The sequence below is a fragment of the Gopherus flavomarginatus genome, chromosome 19, assembly GCF_025201925.1.
Source record: "Gopherus flavomarginatus isolate rGopFla2 chromosome 19, rGopFla2.mat.asm, whole genome shotgun sequence".
Lineage (NCBI taxonomy): Eukaryota > Metazoa > Chordata > Testudines > Testudinidae > Gopherus > Gopherus flavomarginatus.
Window position 1 is genome coordinate 8,687,376 of NC_066635.1, and position 18,875 is coordinate 8,706,250.

At 44.3% G+C, this 18,875-nt stretch overlaps 1 protein-coding gene across 2 annotated transcripts in view; it reads right to left on the reverse strand.

Moving 5' to 3' along the window:
- Window positions 1-18,875, reverse strand: part of ANKFY1 (ankyrin repeat and FYVE domain containing 1) — a 58,478-nt gene that overhangs the window by 23,123 nt on the left and 16,480 nt on the right. For both annotated transcript variants that reach the window (XM_050929530.1, XM_050929531.1), the window contains exons 4-11: window positions 17,818-17,953; window positions 15,527-15,650; window positions 13,501-13,650; window positions 12,328-12,493; window positions 9,353-9,557; window positions 8,368-8,436; window positions 7,057-7,256; window positions 6,044-6,141 (exon numbers count right to left, since the gene is read on the reverse strand). In XM_050929530.1, coding sequence (XP_050785487.1) covers window positions 6,044-6,141; window positions 7,057-7,256; window positions 8,368-8,436; window positions 9,353-9,557; window positions 12,328-12,493; window positions 13,501-13,650; window positions 15,527-15,650; window positions 17,818-17,953 — 1,148 coding nt within the window. The remainder of the gene's footprint in view (window positions 1-6,043; window positions 6,142-7,056; window positions 7,257-8,367; window positions 8,437-9,352; window positions 9,558-12,327; window positions 12,494-13,500; window positions 13,651-15,526; window positions 15,651-17,817; window positions 17,954-18,875) is intronic.

The following is an 18,875-nucleotide window of genomic DNA, read 5'->3' on the forward strand; positions in this document are numbered from 1 at the left end:
CTAGGCAGTGGGGTCGGAGTGAGATGTCGCAGAGTGTAATACTGCGGAGCTGAAGGCTGCGTCATCCCTAGACTGCTGAACCAGGGCATAGTGGGAGGCAAAGGTATGGACCGAGGACAGGTAGCTGCTTGACGAATTTCATGAATGGGCACATGAGCGAGGAAAGCAGCCGTTGAGGCCTGAGCCCTGGCAGAGTGCACAGTCACGTGGCTCGATGGGACGTGAGCCAAGTCGTAACAGGTGCGAAAGCATGTTACCCAGGAGGAAATCCGCTGCGAGGAGACTGCTAGGCCCTTGATACACTCAGCCACCGCAACAAAGAGTTGGGGGGGTTCTGTGAAATGACTTTGTTTGCTCAATATAAAAAGCAAGCGCTCTATGGATGTCTAGAGAGTGTAGCTGCTGCTCCCTGCAGGACGAATGTGGCTTTGAGAAGAAGACAGGTAGGAAGATCTCCTTGTTAACATGGAAGGCTGATACCACTTTGGGGAGAAAGGCCAGATGTGGTCGCAACTGCACCTTGTCCCTGTGGAACACAGTATATGGGGGATCTACCATGAGGCCCAAAGCTCCGAGACTCGTCTTGCTGATGTGATGGTCACCAGGAAAGCAGTTTTCCATGAGAGGTAGAGAAGGGAGCAAGTTGCTAACAGCTCGAATGGGGCAGACATGAGTCTGGCAAGAACCAGGTTAAGGTCCCATGTTGGGGTAGGGCAGCGTACTTGGGGGTAGAGGCGCTCTAGGCCCTTCAGGAATCTAGACACTATTGGGTGTGAGATACTGAGTGGCCATTCTCCCTTGAGTGGAAGGTAGAGATGGCTGCCAAATGGACCCTCAGAGATGATACCGCTAGGCCCTGTTTGAGCCACCAGAGGTAATCCAAGATGTTGGGAATGGAGACCTCGGTGGGAAGGAAGTTCCGCTCCACACACCAGCATGTGAAATGCTTCCACTTGGCCAAATATGTTGCTCTAGGGGAAGGCTTCCTGCTACCCAGGAGCACCTGCTGCACTGGGGCAGAGCAATGCAGCTCAGACTGGGTCAGTCACTCAGGAGCCATGCTGTGAGGTGGAGGGCCTGAAGGTCCGGGTGACGCAGTTTGCCATGGTCCTGAGTGATCACGTCCAGGTGAAGAGGCAGGGGGACAGGGTCGGCTAATGATAGGTCTAGCAACATGGTGTACCAGTGTTGCCGAGGCCACGCTGGAGCTATCATGATTAAGCGGGCTTTGTCCCTGCGTACTTTCAGTAGGACCCTGCGAACGAGCGGAAATGGTGGAAAGGCGTAGAGCAGGTGCATCGTCCATGGTATAAGGAAGGCGTCCGCCACTGAACCCGGTGAGAGGCCTTGAAAGGAGCAGAACATCTGGCATTTCCTGTTCCAGCAGGATGCAAAGTGGTCTATCCGGGGAAACCCCCACCTCCAGAAGAGCGAAAGAGCAACATCTGGGCGAAGTGACCATTCATGGGAAAGGAAGGATCTGCTGAGACGATCCGCCAGTGTGTTCCGAACTCCCGGGAGAAAGGATGCGATGACGTGTATAGAGTGGGCTATGCAAAAGTCTCAGAGTTGTAAGGCCTCTTGACACAGGGGCGAAGACCTCTTGCCACCCTGCTTGTTTAAATAGTGCATGCCCGTTGTGTTGTCGGTGAATACTGACACACAACGGCCCTGTAAGTGCTGTTGGAATGTCTGGCAAGCAAGGCGGACTGTTCTCAGCTCCCGGATGTTCATGTGCAGGGTCAGCTCTTGAGATGACTAAAGGCTCTGGGTGCGAAGGTGCCCAAGGTGATCCCCCCAATCCAGGGACGATGCGTCCGTTGTCAGGGATGCCGAAGGCTGGGGTGGATGGAACGAGAGCCCTGCACACACCATGCAAGGATTCAGCCACCACTCTAAGGAGTCTAGGATGGTCGGGGGAATGGTGACAACTACGTCCATAGGATCCCTGGCTGGTCGGTATGTGAGTTGAGCCATGACTGGAGGGGCCGGAGGCGCAGTCTGACGTATTTTGTTACGAACGTACAGGCCGCCATGTGGCCCAGAAGAGTGAGGCAAGTGCGTACCGAAGTAAACGGCACCACTCGCAGCCTCTGGATGATGGCTACCATAGTCTGGAATCGTGGCAGTGGTAGACAGGCTCTGGCAAGAGTGGAGTCCAGGGTGGTGCCAATAAATTCTATCCTCTGAGTGCGGATCAGTCGATTTTTCTGCATTGATCATTAGACCTAGATGTAGGAAAAGGTCCTTGGCAATGCGGACGTGACTGAGGACTAGCGCACTGGAGGTCCCTCGGATGAGCCAGTCTAGATACGGAAACACGTGTATCAGACTGCGGCGGAGGTGGGCGGCGACTACAGCCATACATTTGGTGAATACTCTTGGGGCTGTAGAGAGGCCGAATGGGAGGACTGTGGACTGAAAATGCTGGTGGTTGGCCATGAACCGGAGGAACCTCTTGTGAGGTGGGAAGATGGCTATGTGGAAGTAGGCATCTTTCATGTCAGTGGCGGCATACCAGTCTCCAAGATCCAGCGATGGGATAATTGTCCCCAGGGATACCATACGGAACTTCAACTTTATCATGTATCTGTTGAGTTCCTGCAGATCGAGGATAGGTCTGAGACCTCCCTTTGCCTTCGGGATTAGGAAGTAGTGGGAGTAAAACCCCTTGCCCCGCTCGTGCTCCGGTACCTCCTCTATGGCTCCTTTGGCGAGGAACGTTTGCACCTCCTGCATGAAGAGTTGCTCGTAAGAGGGGTCCCTGAAGAGGGACGAGGGAGGGGAGTGGAAGGGGGGGTTGAAATAAATTGGAGGTGGTATCCAAATTCCAGTGTGCATAAGACCCAGCAATCTGACGTTAGCTGGGACCAAGCAGGGAGGAAAAAGGAAAGACTGTTGGGAAAAAAAGAGGGGATGGATCCTTTAAAGAAACTGGTACAACGCCCTCAGGTGCACCTTCAAAAGGAAGGCTTCGAGGAGCTTTGGTTTTGGCCCCCTGGGTTGCCCGATTGCCTTCAGCGACCAGTTCTGCCTCGCCATCTGGTGAAATCTTGCCTCTGCCGGGGCTGAGGGTAAGGGCTGTGAGATTGGGGCCGGAAGGGCCTGCGCCGAGTCTCCGGCGTGTGCATACCTAACAAGCCCATAATGACCCTGTTGTCTTTTAAGCTCTGCAGCCTAGGGTCAGTTGTATCCAAGAACAGCCCTTGGCCCTCAAATGGAAGATCCTGGATAGTGTGTTGGAGCTCTGAGGAGAGGCCGGAGACCTGCAGCCATGAGATACAGTGCATAGCCACACCAGAGGCCAGAGTCCTGGCGGCTGACTCCACGGCATCCAGGGAATCCTGGAGGGAAGTTCTTGCCACCTTCTTTCCTTCATCGAGGATTGCCGAGAATTCCTGTCGTGCGTCCTGTGGAAGCAACTCCTTCAATTTGTCCACTGCCGCCCAGGTGTTATAACTATAGCAGCTAAGGAGGGCTTGCTGATTCGACACACGCAGTTGGAGTGCCCCTGCGGAATAGACTTTGTGCCCTAGCAAGTCCATGCGTCTCACATCCTTTGATTTAGGGGCTCGAGCCTGCTGGCCATGGTGCTCCCTCTCGTTAATGGACTGGACAACAAGGGAGCAAGGAGGAGGGTGGACATAGAGATATTCATAGCCCTTGGAGGGCACCATGTATTTACACTCTACACTTCACGCAGCAGGTGGGACAGAGGCTGGAGATTGCCAGATCGTAGTGGCATTGGCCTGTATGGTCTTAATGAAGGGAAGAGCCACTCTAGTGGGGGCATCTGATGATAATATGTCTACCAGTGGGTCCTGTACCTCCGGGACCTCCTCAGCCTGCAAGTTCATATTTTGTGCAACACGCCTGAGGAGGTCCTGGTGGGCCCTGAGGTCAATTGGTGGAGGGCTGATTGATGAGGTTCCAGCTACAGCCTTGTCAGGGAGGATGAAGAGGAGAGACCTGGAACAAGCGGGTCTGATGAGGGCTCTGCCTGGTGGATACTTTCTGTCTCCCTGGGGAGCTTGGAGTCCTGAGGCTGGGTCAACCCTTCCTCTGTAGGAGGAGGAGGAGGAGGGCGGGTGATTGTGGCTTCCGGCACCCTGTGTTCTGAAGTGGCCGAGCATGATGGACCTGGGTGAGAGCCTTGGGCCTGATGGTACGCCCAAGGTGTTCAGAAACCCCACTGCTGCGGTCCATGATCTTGAGGCTGGGGCTCATGGAATAATGCAGCAGGCACGTCCGTGTCTGGGGCATATGCACTATCCGCCTGAGAAGACACGGACGGGTGTTGGGACGGCCATCGAGGAGCCGAGCGAGGCTGGTATGAGTCCTTCGCTCTCGTCGCTGGAGATCTCCTCGGTGTCAGGGATTGGTATCGGGAATCATATTGGTGCCGAGACTGAGACCGGGACCTGCAACCAGTGCGGTGCCGGGAGGTCGACCTGGACCTCGAATGTCTGCGGCGGGACCGGCTACGAGAGTCTGGGTGCTGGAAGCAGTGCCTAGAGCCGGAGCGGTACCGAGAGTACTGGGCAGGACGAGAGGTGGATATGTGCCGCGAGTACGACCGGTACCAGCTAGGTGAGCGGTGCCGGGACTGTGAGCGGTGTCTAGATCAGGACCTTCCATGGGACTGCGAGTGGTGCCAGGACCCGGATCGAGATCGGTGCCGGCTTGCCGATTCCAGTGAAGGAGGTCTCATAGCGGCTGGCTTGCCTCTGGAATGCAGAACATGCACCGGTGGTTGAGGCAGGGCAGACTCAGTCATCGCGATAAGGTCCCTGGCTGAGGAGAATGTCTCTGGTGTGGAGGGGACCTTGAGCTCAACCACAGGCCTCGGCAGGGAGCTCTCAAGGACCTGACTCAACGGCCCTCGCGGGACTGGAGTCGACGGTACCACAGTCGTCGGTGCTGCAGCAGGAGTAGGTGTCGGGCGATCTAAACAAGTCTGCGTCGAAGGTGTGGAGGAAGATGAGAGCCTCCGATCAGGTCCCTGTGCTGGAGAAGGCCGGTGCCGAAGTGTCTTGGCGGAGCTGGCGTGGTCCGGTGCCGGAGGAGCGCTGTCAGCGCTCGGTGCCGAGGACGGGGGGGGGGGGGGGGGGGGGGGGGGGGGGGGGGGGGGGGGGGTTTGGGTTCAGGGCTGACTCCATAAGGAGACTTCAAGCGAAAGTCCCTCTCCTTTTTTGTCTGCGGCTTAAAGGCCTTGCAAATGCGGCACTTTTCCTCGAGGAATCGCACATCTCCGACTTTAGGCAAGAGTCGTGGGGATCGCTCATGGGCATCGGCTTTTTACAGGCCGAGCATGGTTTAAACCCCAGTGAACCGGGCATGGGCCCCGGCACCGGGGAAGGGCTAATGCCCAAGCCCCGCTACACTATCTAATAACTATAAACCTAATTACACTATAGACTAAGTCAACTATATACAACAAGATTCAAATGAACAAGGAGAAGCTAGGGAAGTGGAGGACAGCTAAGCTGCGCTCCACTGTTCCAACAACCAACATGGGCGGTAAGAAGGAACTGAGGAGCGGTTGGGTCAGCAGGGGTATATATCCGGCACCATGGCGATGCCAGTCCAGGGGGCAACCCTGCTGACCCACCGGAGTTGCTAGGGCAAAAATCTTCAGACGAGAGTGCACGCGTGGCACGCACACCTAACTGGAATGGATATGAGCAATCACTCGAAGAAGAAGTTAAGAGTTCAGGCATTCTGAAACCAACAGCTAAAAACAGGAAGCCCTCCCAATTAGAGTAGTGTATAGCAGCTTCCAAGACTGCTTTTGTTTATTATGTACTAGTAAACACTATGCTCAACTAGCCTATTTTTAACTGAATTTCAGCATCTCTAAACATGGACTAATGACAGGCATTACTGGGAGAGAAGTGTTAACACATCACTGCAGGATGCAATGCCATGGGAACAGAGTACAATTGTCTATACACCATAATATGTCATCACCACTCTAGCATTCCAGATTTTCATCAATGGGGGTGGGAGGGGACAGGACACAGACTCACTTAACTTTTCTTACCCATTTGTTTCTATGGTTCACTTTTGCCCCATGGGTTGCCAGGAAGAGAGCAGCTGCCTCATTTCCTGCTCCAGCTGCTCTCTGCAATAAGCAGTTTCCTAAAAAGGTAATACGAAAGTGCATGCAGAGTTAAAGTACTATCCACTGATTTATTGTAATTTGAAACATCCCTAGTATCCCTCCTCATGAGATTTACAACTCAAAAGACCAGTAGCAGAGATGCTACTTATTGAAGGATAGGCATGTCTGATCAGCCCCTTCAACATTACATTTCTGTTTTCAAGCTGTCACCACAGAATACGCTACACATTTTGGAAAGGAAGGGAGGACAACTCCAGGACTTGAACAGCATGGAATAGTCTTGACTTCACAGAAAGTCTCAGGATTTTCCACCCATTCTATAAGCCTCCCTCACCTCCCCGTGACAGCATCTGTAATTCTCATCAGGGAGAAGATATATAAAATTTTGAAAGGAATTCATTTAGCCACTTATGTTTTAAGTTATTTTAGCTTACATGTGCAGCTATGAGTCAGAGTGCTAGACAACATATAGTAGGGTTCAGAGGCACTTTCAGACCAAGTCTATCCTATTAAGGTAACAAAAATAGGACTAGTGGCAGTACAGACCTCAGTAAAAAAAGAAAACACACAAAAAACAAGACCACCACACAAACCACCCCACTCCCCTTGCTTTGAAGCAAGATGCCATAGATAAATTCATGGAGGATAGGTCCATCAATGGCTATTACCCAGGAATGGTGTCCCTAGCCTCTGTTCGCCAGAACCTGGGAATGAACAACGGGAGGAGTCACTTGATTACCCATTGTGTTCATTCCTTCTGGGGCACCTGGCAATGGCCATTGTCAGAAGACAGGATAGTGGGCTAGATGGACCTTTGATCTGACCCAGAAGGGCCATAGTGTTATTAAAATGAGCTTTTATGCCAGTTTCTATATTTGTGACCTTGTCATGCAAGCCTTTTGCCTAAGTATCAATACAAACCTCTATTTTACCTGTTACTGTGTCAGGTGCATCTGTATTGCTGCCTCGCTGGATTAGCCTTGCTGCAAAGCTATTCTCATCAAAGGAGGTTCCATTTACAACAGGTACATCATCAAAAGGGTTTATGGACAGGTCAGAAGACACTTGGATATACTGAACTGCAAGCCACAGAGCTGTGCTTCCCTCATGATCCTTCAATTCCAAGTCTAATCTAACAAATAAAAAAAAGTTACATTTTTAGATAGCCCCTTATTTGTACCTCTTAAAAAATCCTGCACCAAGGAACCCCTTCCAAGAAGCTGATAAGCAAGACTCCATTAAAAAGTATTATCATTACATAGTTCTATAAACTCAACTGCTAAGGTCTTACTAAGACTACTATTGCTTAGATCTGTATTTATAGGCCTTTAAACCCAATGGTGAAGTTAAACTGCACTAGGGAAGAAAACTGAGGCTATAGTGAAGTCTGTCTTATGACCACTCTAAGATAGTCTCTTAAGAGGTAGGTTTCTATTGGAGATATAGCACTAAAAAAAAAAAAAAAAAAAAAAAAAAAAAAAAAAAACACTCAGTTGTAAATTCTATACAGGTGTACATATACATTTTAGCTAGAGCACGCACAAAGGGATTGCTCTCCCTAAGGCATCTTAAGTGCCCTATTCATCTCCCCAGGAGGTTAATGGGATTCACTCCCCATGGAGTTGAACTGGACCTAAGAAAGATTTCAGACTAGCTATTTCAAGAGCCTGATAATTGTTCATCCATCTTGCAATTCTAGTTCATAGTACTGCTTTATTTTACCTACCCCCAAAGATACTGCTGTGCACTTCACTTCCTTGAAAAGTAGGGTAGCATGGGGGGGGGGGGGAAAAGAGCTCTTTTGCCTCATCTATACCAAGCCAGAAGACCAGCTTCCTCAGCAACACAAGTTTCCACTTGAAACTCTGTATGCAATAGCTAGCACTTACATAGCTCTTCATCAGTAGACCTCCATAATGCTTTCCAAAATGAGGTCACTAACAATATCCCCATTTTTACAGCTGGGAGATATGGAGGCAAAAAAGGGTGAAGCAACTTGCCCAAGATCACCCAGCAGCAAAGCCAGAAATAGAACCAAGGTGATATAGGTCACACTACCTCATGCAGACTTACGCAAGTTTGCATCCACAGAATCTAGTAGCTGAGGAATGCTGAGTGGCTAGGACTATTGTTTAACAAGAAAAACTAGCTTACAGCTATACATTCCTCTCCACTGTATGATGTGGTTTGGAATATCCTATTCAAATTAAAAAAAAAAAAAAAAAAAAAAAAAAAAGACTTACTGTTTGCACTGGAGAAGCTGACTGAAAACAGGATCATTCCTAACAACAATTGATGCATGTAATGGGGTCCTGCAGAGAGAGTCAATTACAATTAGCAAGTAGTTGCAAGCTGGTGAAAGACATTTTTCTGACATCAAGATTTCATTTCATACTCCTATACAAGTTCAGACTCAGGTCAGACTTTGAAAGTCAGTGGGCAGGTGGTAGAGGAGCAAAGTCAAAGGCCAAGTACAAATCTGTCTCGACAGAAAAAAAAATAAATAAATAAATAGGGACACCAGAAGCTTTTTTGGATTGGTGGAGACCTGAGCAGTTTAGCTTGAGGTAAATCTTACGCAGTACCCTAAAGATTTAACTTCTCCTAGTGGTAAATCTGGGTACTTCCGACTGTTACCTTTAGTCCATTTCCCAGTACTCAGATCTAGCAGTCTTGCACATTCCACAGCCTACTACTGTTCTTCGATATGATATTTGTTACTCTACCAAAAAACAGTGATACAACGAAAGTTTTAAAGTGTTTTTGTATATGGGACTCAAAAGTATGGCTGTGCTTAGAGTACCCAGCAAAAACTGTATTTGTCATCTTAGCTTGCTGTCCAGGGGATCCCAACAACTTTTGGGACAACTGTTTGCTGTGTTGTCTCACCTCTTATTTCCATTGCTTAACTATATACTGCTGATCAGTAAAGTGTACAATTGTTCTCCATGTATTTCACCAGCTGCTTCCCTCCTTCACCTTACTTCCAAGGTATTGTCTTCAGTTCACTAATGCCCGACAGAAGAATGCCATTTACTAAAATATCACTGTCTGCAAGTAAGATGAAGGTATTTGCAAGTCTCCCATTGAAATAATCTAGCTTGATTTTTTTGGTTTGAGTTATCTTTGTCTATTCCCATGAAGGTACAGAGACTTCTGAGTAAGTTGCAGCACCTTGATTAGATAGAAGTGGTAGCAGTGTCTAGGTTTGGTAACCAACATATTCACCTTCCTTTGCAGTCTTGCATGTTTGGATTGGCTCCAGCCTGTAAGAGGGACTCTGCAATCTGTGCCATCTCTGACATCACGTCTGGCAAGTGCTTCTTGGGGCTGTACGATGCAACAAGGTGTAAAGGAGTCTCCTGGTCTCCCAGTGTAGCAGCATTCACACGGGCACCATTTTTAATGAGAAAATTGGCAGAAAACTTATCTCCTTTTGGGATGTGCAAAAGGAAGAGATTACACATCTGATTAAGATTTGTTATATGCTCTACATAAGCTATTTTCAGTAGATTGTGATCCACATTAGCTCCATAGGCATCATGAAATGTATTCTTATACAAGTGTTTCTAGATATTAAGTTCCTCCCTGCTAGAAGCCAACAGCTACAATGTACACCATAAAGCTTATGTCAGGCTAGCCCCTCCAAAAGATACATTTGCCCCTTATTAACAGGCTTCCTTAGAAAAGCTTTAAATAGCAAACACTGGCTAACTAAAAACTCTGTTTGAGCTAGGATGGAAGTACTCGGCCAAAATGTTTTGAAGCATACTGGATTGAGTTCCTTAGTCCCTAGGCCAAAACTGTAGCTTTTCAGCTAGAGAAAAGGGTGGTCCTCCCTGTTGTCCTGCTATGGGACTAGATCCGTTATGGAGTCATAGGACAACAGCAACAGATAGAAGCTTGTTTACACAAGTTAAAGCTGGTTATATAAAGGTAGTAGGAAAGTCTCATTCTAGCTATTCTTAAGCTTTTCAGAGTAAGTCTGTATGACAGAGGCTGTATCTGTCAAACTTCCCTCTAGTTCAGAAGCTATCAGCCTGGATGACATCAACAGATGTCAGGGGTCGTAACCATCATCATGTTACTAAACAAGGAGGCTGAGTATGTGGAACTTAAGCCATTGCTCTAGTTATGTTTTAGAAGATACACTGTAAAGTGCCTACAGAAATCAGGGTCTATCATGGTAGGTACTGTACATCAACATTTTAAGAGACATTTCCTGCCCCTCAAAGGCTCTAAAATCTACCCAGACAAGCCAGAAAAAAGGAGTAGTATTATCCCCATTTTACAGCAAGATTAAGTAACTTTCTACAAATCAGACTATTTGTGGGAGACCTGGGAATTGACTCATAAATGCTACGTCCCAGTCCAGTGCCTTCAAGTCATCCCTCCTTCCCCTACCATGCCTGGTTAAGTACAAGAATTAACTTCCATGAGTTACTTGTCTTTGGAAGTGCAACCTTTGAGACTGCAGAGGAAAAAATTAGAAGGCCTCCCAGTTCACAGTAACAGTTTTGATATGGCAGTGAATCATACATTCATTATCAGCATGCAGCTTTGTATGCTCTCTCTATAGTTAGAGTCCCATTAAAAAAATTGTAATTTCAGGAATATGGAGAACTTCCCTCAGTCAGGAGAAATTAAGCTGATTCTGGAAGTACTGTAAAATCAGGTAATTGGTTTGACTCTACATTCTGCCTCCCCAGAATACAACTGAGATGTCAGACAGGGTGCTATAGTAATACAAATAAAACAGTAACTACTTGATTGCATCAAGTACCAAGATGCAGTTACTGGCAAGATTTGAAAGATGAGTTTCAAAGTAACTGACAAGAAAATACAACTTAAGCCCTTAAACATCAATAGTAAAATTAAGAAGTTTGACAGTGGTGAAGCCCTTCTGGGTTACCCTTCTGCAAGGTTTCCATGGTTTTATTAAATGCAACCTTCCCACATGTAGAGCCAGCTACTAGAAGGTGCAGCCTTGGCAGTGGAAGTCATGCTTAGTATTTCCTAGGATTTTGCCTGCCCCCCTCCCAGCCTGTACCCTACTGGTGTAGTTAGTGTGACTACCTGCAATTAACCTGAGGCTAACGAAGGAAGTTTGCTTGGCATTTTGAGCTCCTAAACTACTTCAGATGTAAATAAGCTGTTTGTATGAATACTGAGAAACATCCCTCTGAGAAGCATTAATTTATTGTTCATGAAGTGTGCGTGCAAGCAGCAACAGCACCCTTCTACTGCAGCCAGTAAGAGCAAAGAAATAATGCCTACAAGAAAAGGCTAAACATACAGTGAGGCCACTAGGGTTTATACCAGAGACTCATGCAGCTCTATCTGGTAAGGCAAGAAGGTGTTTCTCAGTTCTTAAGCCTCCTGAGCATTACTGCCATGGCAACCATTTCCTATTGGGGTCAGTGAATCTCATATGTATCTGCTTTCCTTCTTCTCTTGTGTTGATAGCAGCTCAAGAGTTTCCAAGTACAGTCACTGACTTAAGTACCAATAAATGTTTTATTGCCCACTGGAACTTGGTAGGTAGATGACTGTGTAAGTGACTGACTTTTCTCCATTGACTGTCATAAAAGATAGGGTCTTCCTCCGACCAGCTGATAGGGAGGAGGACTACTGTCTGCAGGAAGGGTGAGAAACTTCTCTCCCTATTAACTCACTCACTACCGTAGAAATAGCTACTACACACCTTGCAATCCTGAAGGAAAGAGAGGGAAGAGCAATTCTCTTCTCACCCTCTTCTATATATCTGTATGAGCTACTGAGGTTTTAGCCAGTCTAAGCGACTTACTAGGTACTCAGTGTCACTCCGTTAAATGGAACTAGTATTCAAACATCCATGTTCTCAATCTCCTCCCCCCAAAATAATTTATTCACCTTGGACTAGGACAACACTGAAGTAGTTCATATGAGAGAAACTAGCAGTTCCATTTCGGTTGCCAACTCAGCAAGCTAGCATTTACCTCCAAAAAGAAACCTTTTCACGAAGCTTAATGCTGTCATTTCTATTCATGTTAATATATTTAGATAAAACTAAACCTGAGGTTTCAGTCTCCTTTTGCCAAGGAATTTTTGAAACTAACATTGAGTCATTAGCAGAAGATTAGGATATACTTACTACTGGAAAAAGTTGCAAAAAGCAAGTTATTCTATACTGTAATGGTAACATTTGTATTCAATATCCTTACCTCTTTGGATGGCTTTGTGTAACAGACTCCAGCCTCTCTTGTCCACCATATCCACATCAGCTTTGTAATTGACTAGTGTTGTTGCAATACTTTCCAATCTTCGAGAGAGGGCTAAATCTAAAGCAAGGTCTCCATTGTGATCCAGTTCATTGAGCTTCCCAGGCAGCTACCCCAAAAGAGACCACAATTTAGTGGGCTGACAAATATATGCAAGTGAGCACTCAACCAATATGCAACTTAAAGTTGCATATTGGTTAACTATGACCTACTATTAAAGGAAAGTTTCAATGGTACTACTATAGCTAATTAAATCTCTTTAGAGACTTGTCTTACATACAGAGTAAACAAAGGGACTATATCTTGAGACTAAATTCAAATACATCCGAGAGCAAGTTCTCTAATTGGAAAGCTGATCCTGAAGTTTGTTTTGAAACAATGAATTAGTTGGGAAATTTGGTCTTCAATGTTTTTGAGAAGGCAGACTCTGTCTATCAGGGATTCTCTACTGGTCAGAGTTGTGTAAGGAGAGATACCGAAATAGATTTTCAACATCTCTCAAGTCATACATTTATATTCAATTTGAATCAGATAAGGAAACTACTGTTTTTTGTAACTTCAAAAAAGAGAGAGAGACTTAGTATGTTATTTCTTCAGATGTAGTTGTTTCAAAGAATGTGGCGAAAGTACAATAGAAAGCAACTGAGCGAGCAGTTAACTAAAAAAGGTGACATCACCACCACACACAGTCCTAATGGCAAGAAAAATACAAGTTATATTACTGTGTAAAGGATATTGAATGGTACTGGATTTATACTAGTTTTGTCCATGGATGTAATTTCAATAACTGCAGCTGAAATGCTTGAATCATACCAGACAAGCTATACTCCATCATTCTCATTCCTATTAATACATTTTTATACAACACTTTGCAAACATTAACTAGTGAATTCAGTACCTTTTGAGAGGTAGCTAAACATTATGTACTTTCTAAAAGTCTCAATATGTTCCTTTTCTTTAACTTCTGATTTCCTTCACAGTATGTCACTCTCCAGCCCTACGTTTGTCAGCCTATTGAGTAAGTCAAATTGACAGTTAAAGTGCCAAACACATACCTAACATCAAAGTAAAGAAAAATGTGTCTAGTTCACTCAGATACAGTAAAGCTCAACATACCTGTGAATCCATTTCAATAAGATACAGGAAAACAACATCTTCTCTCTCCACTTTAATAGCTTTATGCAAAGGATATTCAGTCTTGGATTTGAACATTTTATACAATAGCTGAGCACTCATACTGCTGAAGTCTTCTTTCCGCAAGTCATCCTGTGAGTAACAAGAAGAAATCTAAGAAATTGGCATGTTTCCATATCAATACTTGTACTTCTTGTTCTTATCAAGTGGAGTTTTGGTTGTTTGCCCTTCAGTGAAGTAATGTTGCAGTATGGAACATTTAAGATAATGGATTCAAAGGCTCCATCTGGCTCTGCTTTGGACATGTGCAAGACATGTACAAAGGGCCCACAGGAACTGTCCTAGCAGATTTCTTCCATCCAGTGGTAAATTTCAACTATTAGCTCAAATCAAAATTGCTTAAATTTTCATATTTACAAAAGGCAGCCCAAAAAATGCATTTTTACATCCTCCTCCTCAGGAGAGATAAAGGGCACTTCATAAAAAAGGACATACCAAAAGGTATTACAGATTGAACTAGTGAGAGAGTTTTACAGTTGTTAGAGACCTTCCTCCAAGTTGGTCTGCTTAAAACAGCCTTTGCACACCTGTCTAGTACAGCACAGTTCGATACTTAACACTTCCCAAATACTCCCACAATTGTAGAAGCAATGAGTGTTTTAAAGAAGATACAGAAAAGGAGTGATATTTGTTATTTAATATTTGGAGAAAGCATATACCCCAAACTCTAAATACTGTAATACCAGAAGGGTCTTTCTAGTAACTGGGACTATTCTAAAGACAGGTCCATTTGGACAATAAAGAATGATGGCTTTCATGGAGAGGTTTGGATCCTGTCCTCAGGATTTATGAGCAAGTCTATTTACTTGAAAGTAAAGGTGAACAGTTCACTTTTGGAAAGTAATAGTGAGCTGCCCAGTATGTTCTAGGATGAATCAAGAGCCTCCCTGAAGTTCAGATGACAGTAGGTATCAAGAGTTCCTCTTTATTGTTTCTAGCCCATAAATGCTGCCAACAGCCGCACTGCGTGATTAAACACAAAAGCCTTCAGCATCTCATGTAGTGAAGATAATCTTCTGCCAAAAAAAGTAGACACCATTGATGGTATTTTTGGACAGAAGATAAAATCCAAATGAATCTGATTTCTAGAATTACAGTAACATTCAGTGCAAGTCTTATAAATCCAAAATATAGGAGCCTGCTGTTAGCAAAATGACTCCGAGTTACGAACAATCCTTTATCACTTGCCTAGACAAAGTTTCATGACCTGCCCTTGGAAAGAAAAAAGTTTGGATATCAAAAATGCAAGATTTCCCATTACTCTTGTGTTGGAAAAGAAATTGGAAGCTAAGTAAGTAGCTTTTTATGGCTTCGCTACTACTTCTGATGGCAATTTTAAGAAGGGAAATCTGTTTGTGTAAAAGCAAGAATCCCCAACTGTCCACAGTCCAGTGATGGACAAACTTCAGACTGTTCAAAATTAGCAATACTGATAGCTGTCTGAACTAGTGGGACCCATTAAACTTGGCTGAAAACTGAAATGGCTTTCCAGCAAGATTCAATAGTTAACTTCTTGCCATAAATCAGTTTCAGTGTTTTGGCACTTTTGATCCCAAAAGGAAACAGACACAGGAAAATGAAAAATTTAAAGAATGGTTTGAGTTGCTTTCTACAAATGGGCAAGCTTTCAGGGAAAAAGATAGGTTGAAAAACAAAGGCATGAAGAAGGTCCCATCTCTTCTCTTCCCTTTCTTCCCCACAAAGTATGCCTGTTCCAGGAAGGCACTGGATGTGAGGGAACAGGCACTCTTCTGGGACAGAAAAGCAAGTCTTAAAACAGTGTGGGTTTAGATCCATTAAGACACAGTACTAGCATTTAATGCTATTCTGAAGTTTGAAAGTGCTACGTATCAATACAATTGAACACTAAAATCTAAAAGTTTAAATCTTTTCCAAGTTTCAGCCTGCAGGCTACTCTTTCCCATGCCCCTTCTATTACAGTACTTACCCAATGACTAGCTATTATTTCAGCACAATAGTTCAATAAAGTGCTAGCATTTAGCTCCTCCGCAGTCTGATAGAAACGAATGCAGTTCCTGACATTTACTAGTGACATGACTCCTTTTTCACACCTGCCAGAATGAAGAAAGAAGGGGAGTTTGGATCAGTTTTCAGGAAAGAAAGGTCAGATTCCCATTTCCAATAAAAGCTGGTCATTCAGCTACAGGAACATCTGAATGCTAACAGTGGTGAAGCAATGTCATGTTCACCAGTACTATGCAAGTGCTTATTATACAATTGTCTTCTTAGAAAAGCTTCACCAGAAACGGCTTTATAAAACTGACCCATCTAAAGACTCCTGTAAGAGTGTATTTCACACCACTCTGGAGAGAGCAGCATGTTATAGAATATCAGAGTTGGAAGGGACCTTAGAAGGTCATCTAGTCCAACCCCCTGCTCAAACCAGAACCAATCCCCACACAGATTTTTGCCCCAGATCCCTAAGTGGCCCCCTCAAGGACTGAACTCACAACCCTAGGTTTAGGAAGCCAATGCTCAAACCACTGAGCTATTCCTCCCAAGTAAGGGAAGACACCTTACTGAAGTAAGCTGAAATACATTTGCTACTGTAATGATAATAGTTGCAACAGTCTCACGTCACCAAGTTTGTGGGCTAAAACCCTCAAAATAAATTTGTTATTCTAAGGTGCCACAAGTACTCCTCATTCTGTCAATACAGACTCGCACAGCTACAACTCTGAAACCTATCACCAAGTCTGACACCCAGTGGAGCTGGTCCAGCTTTCATGCTTAAGAATGAACACTGTTAAAGGAACTCTAAAATGCAGATATTTGTGTGGAAGACAGCAAAGTGGAGACTTTTATCCTTGGGGAGCAGTCATTCCTGTCACACTCTTTGGGTGTACGAACACTCATTTTTGCCAAGTCTACAAACTTACAAAATAGCATGTTGTACAAGTCAAAGAGACTGAAAGTAGCTTTCATATGGTCACGGGATGTAGTTATTTTGGACACACCTCTAATGGCTATACCATTTCCTCCCATCAATTACTGGAAGCTTAACTAGCAAAATGAGGAAGTGTGTTAGAAGACACCAGAAAGTACCTGCATTTCTGCTAAGGCTGTAGTAAGACACTGAATAATGGTCGTTAGTATACTGGATTTTTTTTAGTACTATGAAAAAGAAAACCCAACTACAATAAAGATTACAAGCCAAAATTAGACATTTTGTTAGGCCTAATGAAGAAAAAAGTGCTCGATTTAAGGCACTCCTCAGTAACAGGGCCAAAGGCAATGGAAGATTACTAGGTACAAACAACAGTTTGTGAACTGACAGGATATATGACTTGGGAGTTAGATCAGGGAAGTTGGTTCCTGTGGACTGAGACTGATCTGTTTTCCAGGAAAAAGTGTTCACGCTATGCTAAGAGCCTTACTTAATGCTGCCAACACCTGCTGGCAGGTAAAAAAAAAGGAAGAAATTGAGAGGCCATTTGAGCAATAACTGACAGAAACCCAGAGTAAAAGGATGCTTTATTTACTGACCTTCAGAGTCATTTCATCTCTCCCTCCTTTAGAAGAGTGGGTGAGGAACATTAATCCCTGTGGTCATTTTGCCCTGCCTCCCTCTTATTCTCCATCCTCCAAGCATGTCATTTAGCAATATTCTTTTTACTTTTAAAAATCTGAAGCTATTTATAATTAAGAGGATGGCCAAAACTTGGCATGTAAAATATCCAATATGTTAAAGATTTATTGCAATTATGGATAAGGTTACATTTTCATTTTAGCCAGTCACTAACAGTGTGGGGAAAAAAGCTCAAGACTGAAGCTTATTTCTAGTAACTCAAAAGCCATTTCTTGTCAATACTGTAACAGATTCTTTGTTATACGAAAAATAATTTCAGGAAAGGAAACTAACTCAAAAGGTACCACTCACTTGGGTTTTCTAGTCATGTCACATTGGGGTATGGGCTTATGGGTAATTGGTGAGTTTAGGGGATATACAGGATTAAAGAGTGAACTACACAAGAGAATGGCTTATGTAACAGTGCAAGGACAAAGCTTGATTTTTCTGCTTATGATGACCTGAAATTCTTGTTCTAGAATTAAAGATTAAATATAAGTTTTAAAATAGTAACATCTCTTACATCTTAAACTCAAATCCATTAGTTAACAGCTATTTACATTAGCACAAATAGCAGATTTCCAAGAGCCTGGCTAATTAGAGCCCAGCCACAACACTCTAGAAGCTTGAACATATTCACTGCAACTTGCCTTTCCCTGAGGAGTTGTAGTTGAAACCGATTAGCTAATTTCATCAGTTCTGTCAAGAACACATCATCTTCTCTCAGTTCTAGCTCATCTGTGTAGATCCATCGCAGCATTGCCATGGTCACCTCAGGTTCTGCATCTGGTGAAAAGAGTGACAAGGTGAAAAATCCAGCTACTTTAGTCTCAAATATTTGTAGTTCAATTGAAATAGCTGTAATTTTAACCAACCAAATCCATTGTTTCTAGAAGGACACAGACATCTTAGACCTCCAACTAAGCAGGGAAAAAGCAGGTCAGTTACATGGGGGATGCTCCTTCTGGACCCTGCTGTCCATTACCCGCTGTTAAGATGAACATACAGTGCTTGAAATTCACACTAAGTATACCAAAATCCAGCTAGTTCCCACCCCCTGAAATATGTAGTTTTGCAAACTGGGCTTTATGGCCCAGCACAAAATAAATAGTGCACATACTGGGTAATTGGGAACTTCATTAACACCATAGATGTTTGTGACACTTACTGTTCTCCTAAGAAAGCCACCAAGTGTACTAAAATAAAATTGTAGTTGGAATGAAGGAGTCAAATGGTTAAATTTGATTCAATTCTGGTTGGAATCAATATTTCTTAACTCTACAGTTTGGTTCCAGTTCAAACACTAACCTAAAATGATGGTTCAGTAACCAATCACCTACTTTGAACCTGTTTGAACCAGTTCAGATGTTTCCTATAGGTTAATCTCTCACACTTATGCTTGTACTTTAACTCCTAGCAAAAGAATGTAATAAAATATTTCTCTGTAGAAAATCTTTTAAACTCATTATTTGCACTCACCAGTACAACATCCTCCAGACCTCTGTCCGTCATATTTGACTGTTAAGGTGACAGAAGCTGGGACTAAGCAACAGGGAATAGATCACTTGATGACTGACGACGACGACCAAAGAAAACCCATGGTGCTGCAAGCAGTGTTCTTGCAAGTCAGAAGGTGGCCCATTTCCTTCCTTAGTACTGACCCAACTCAATATTAAGTTACCATATTAAGACAGTGGTTGACCTCACT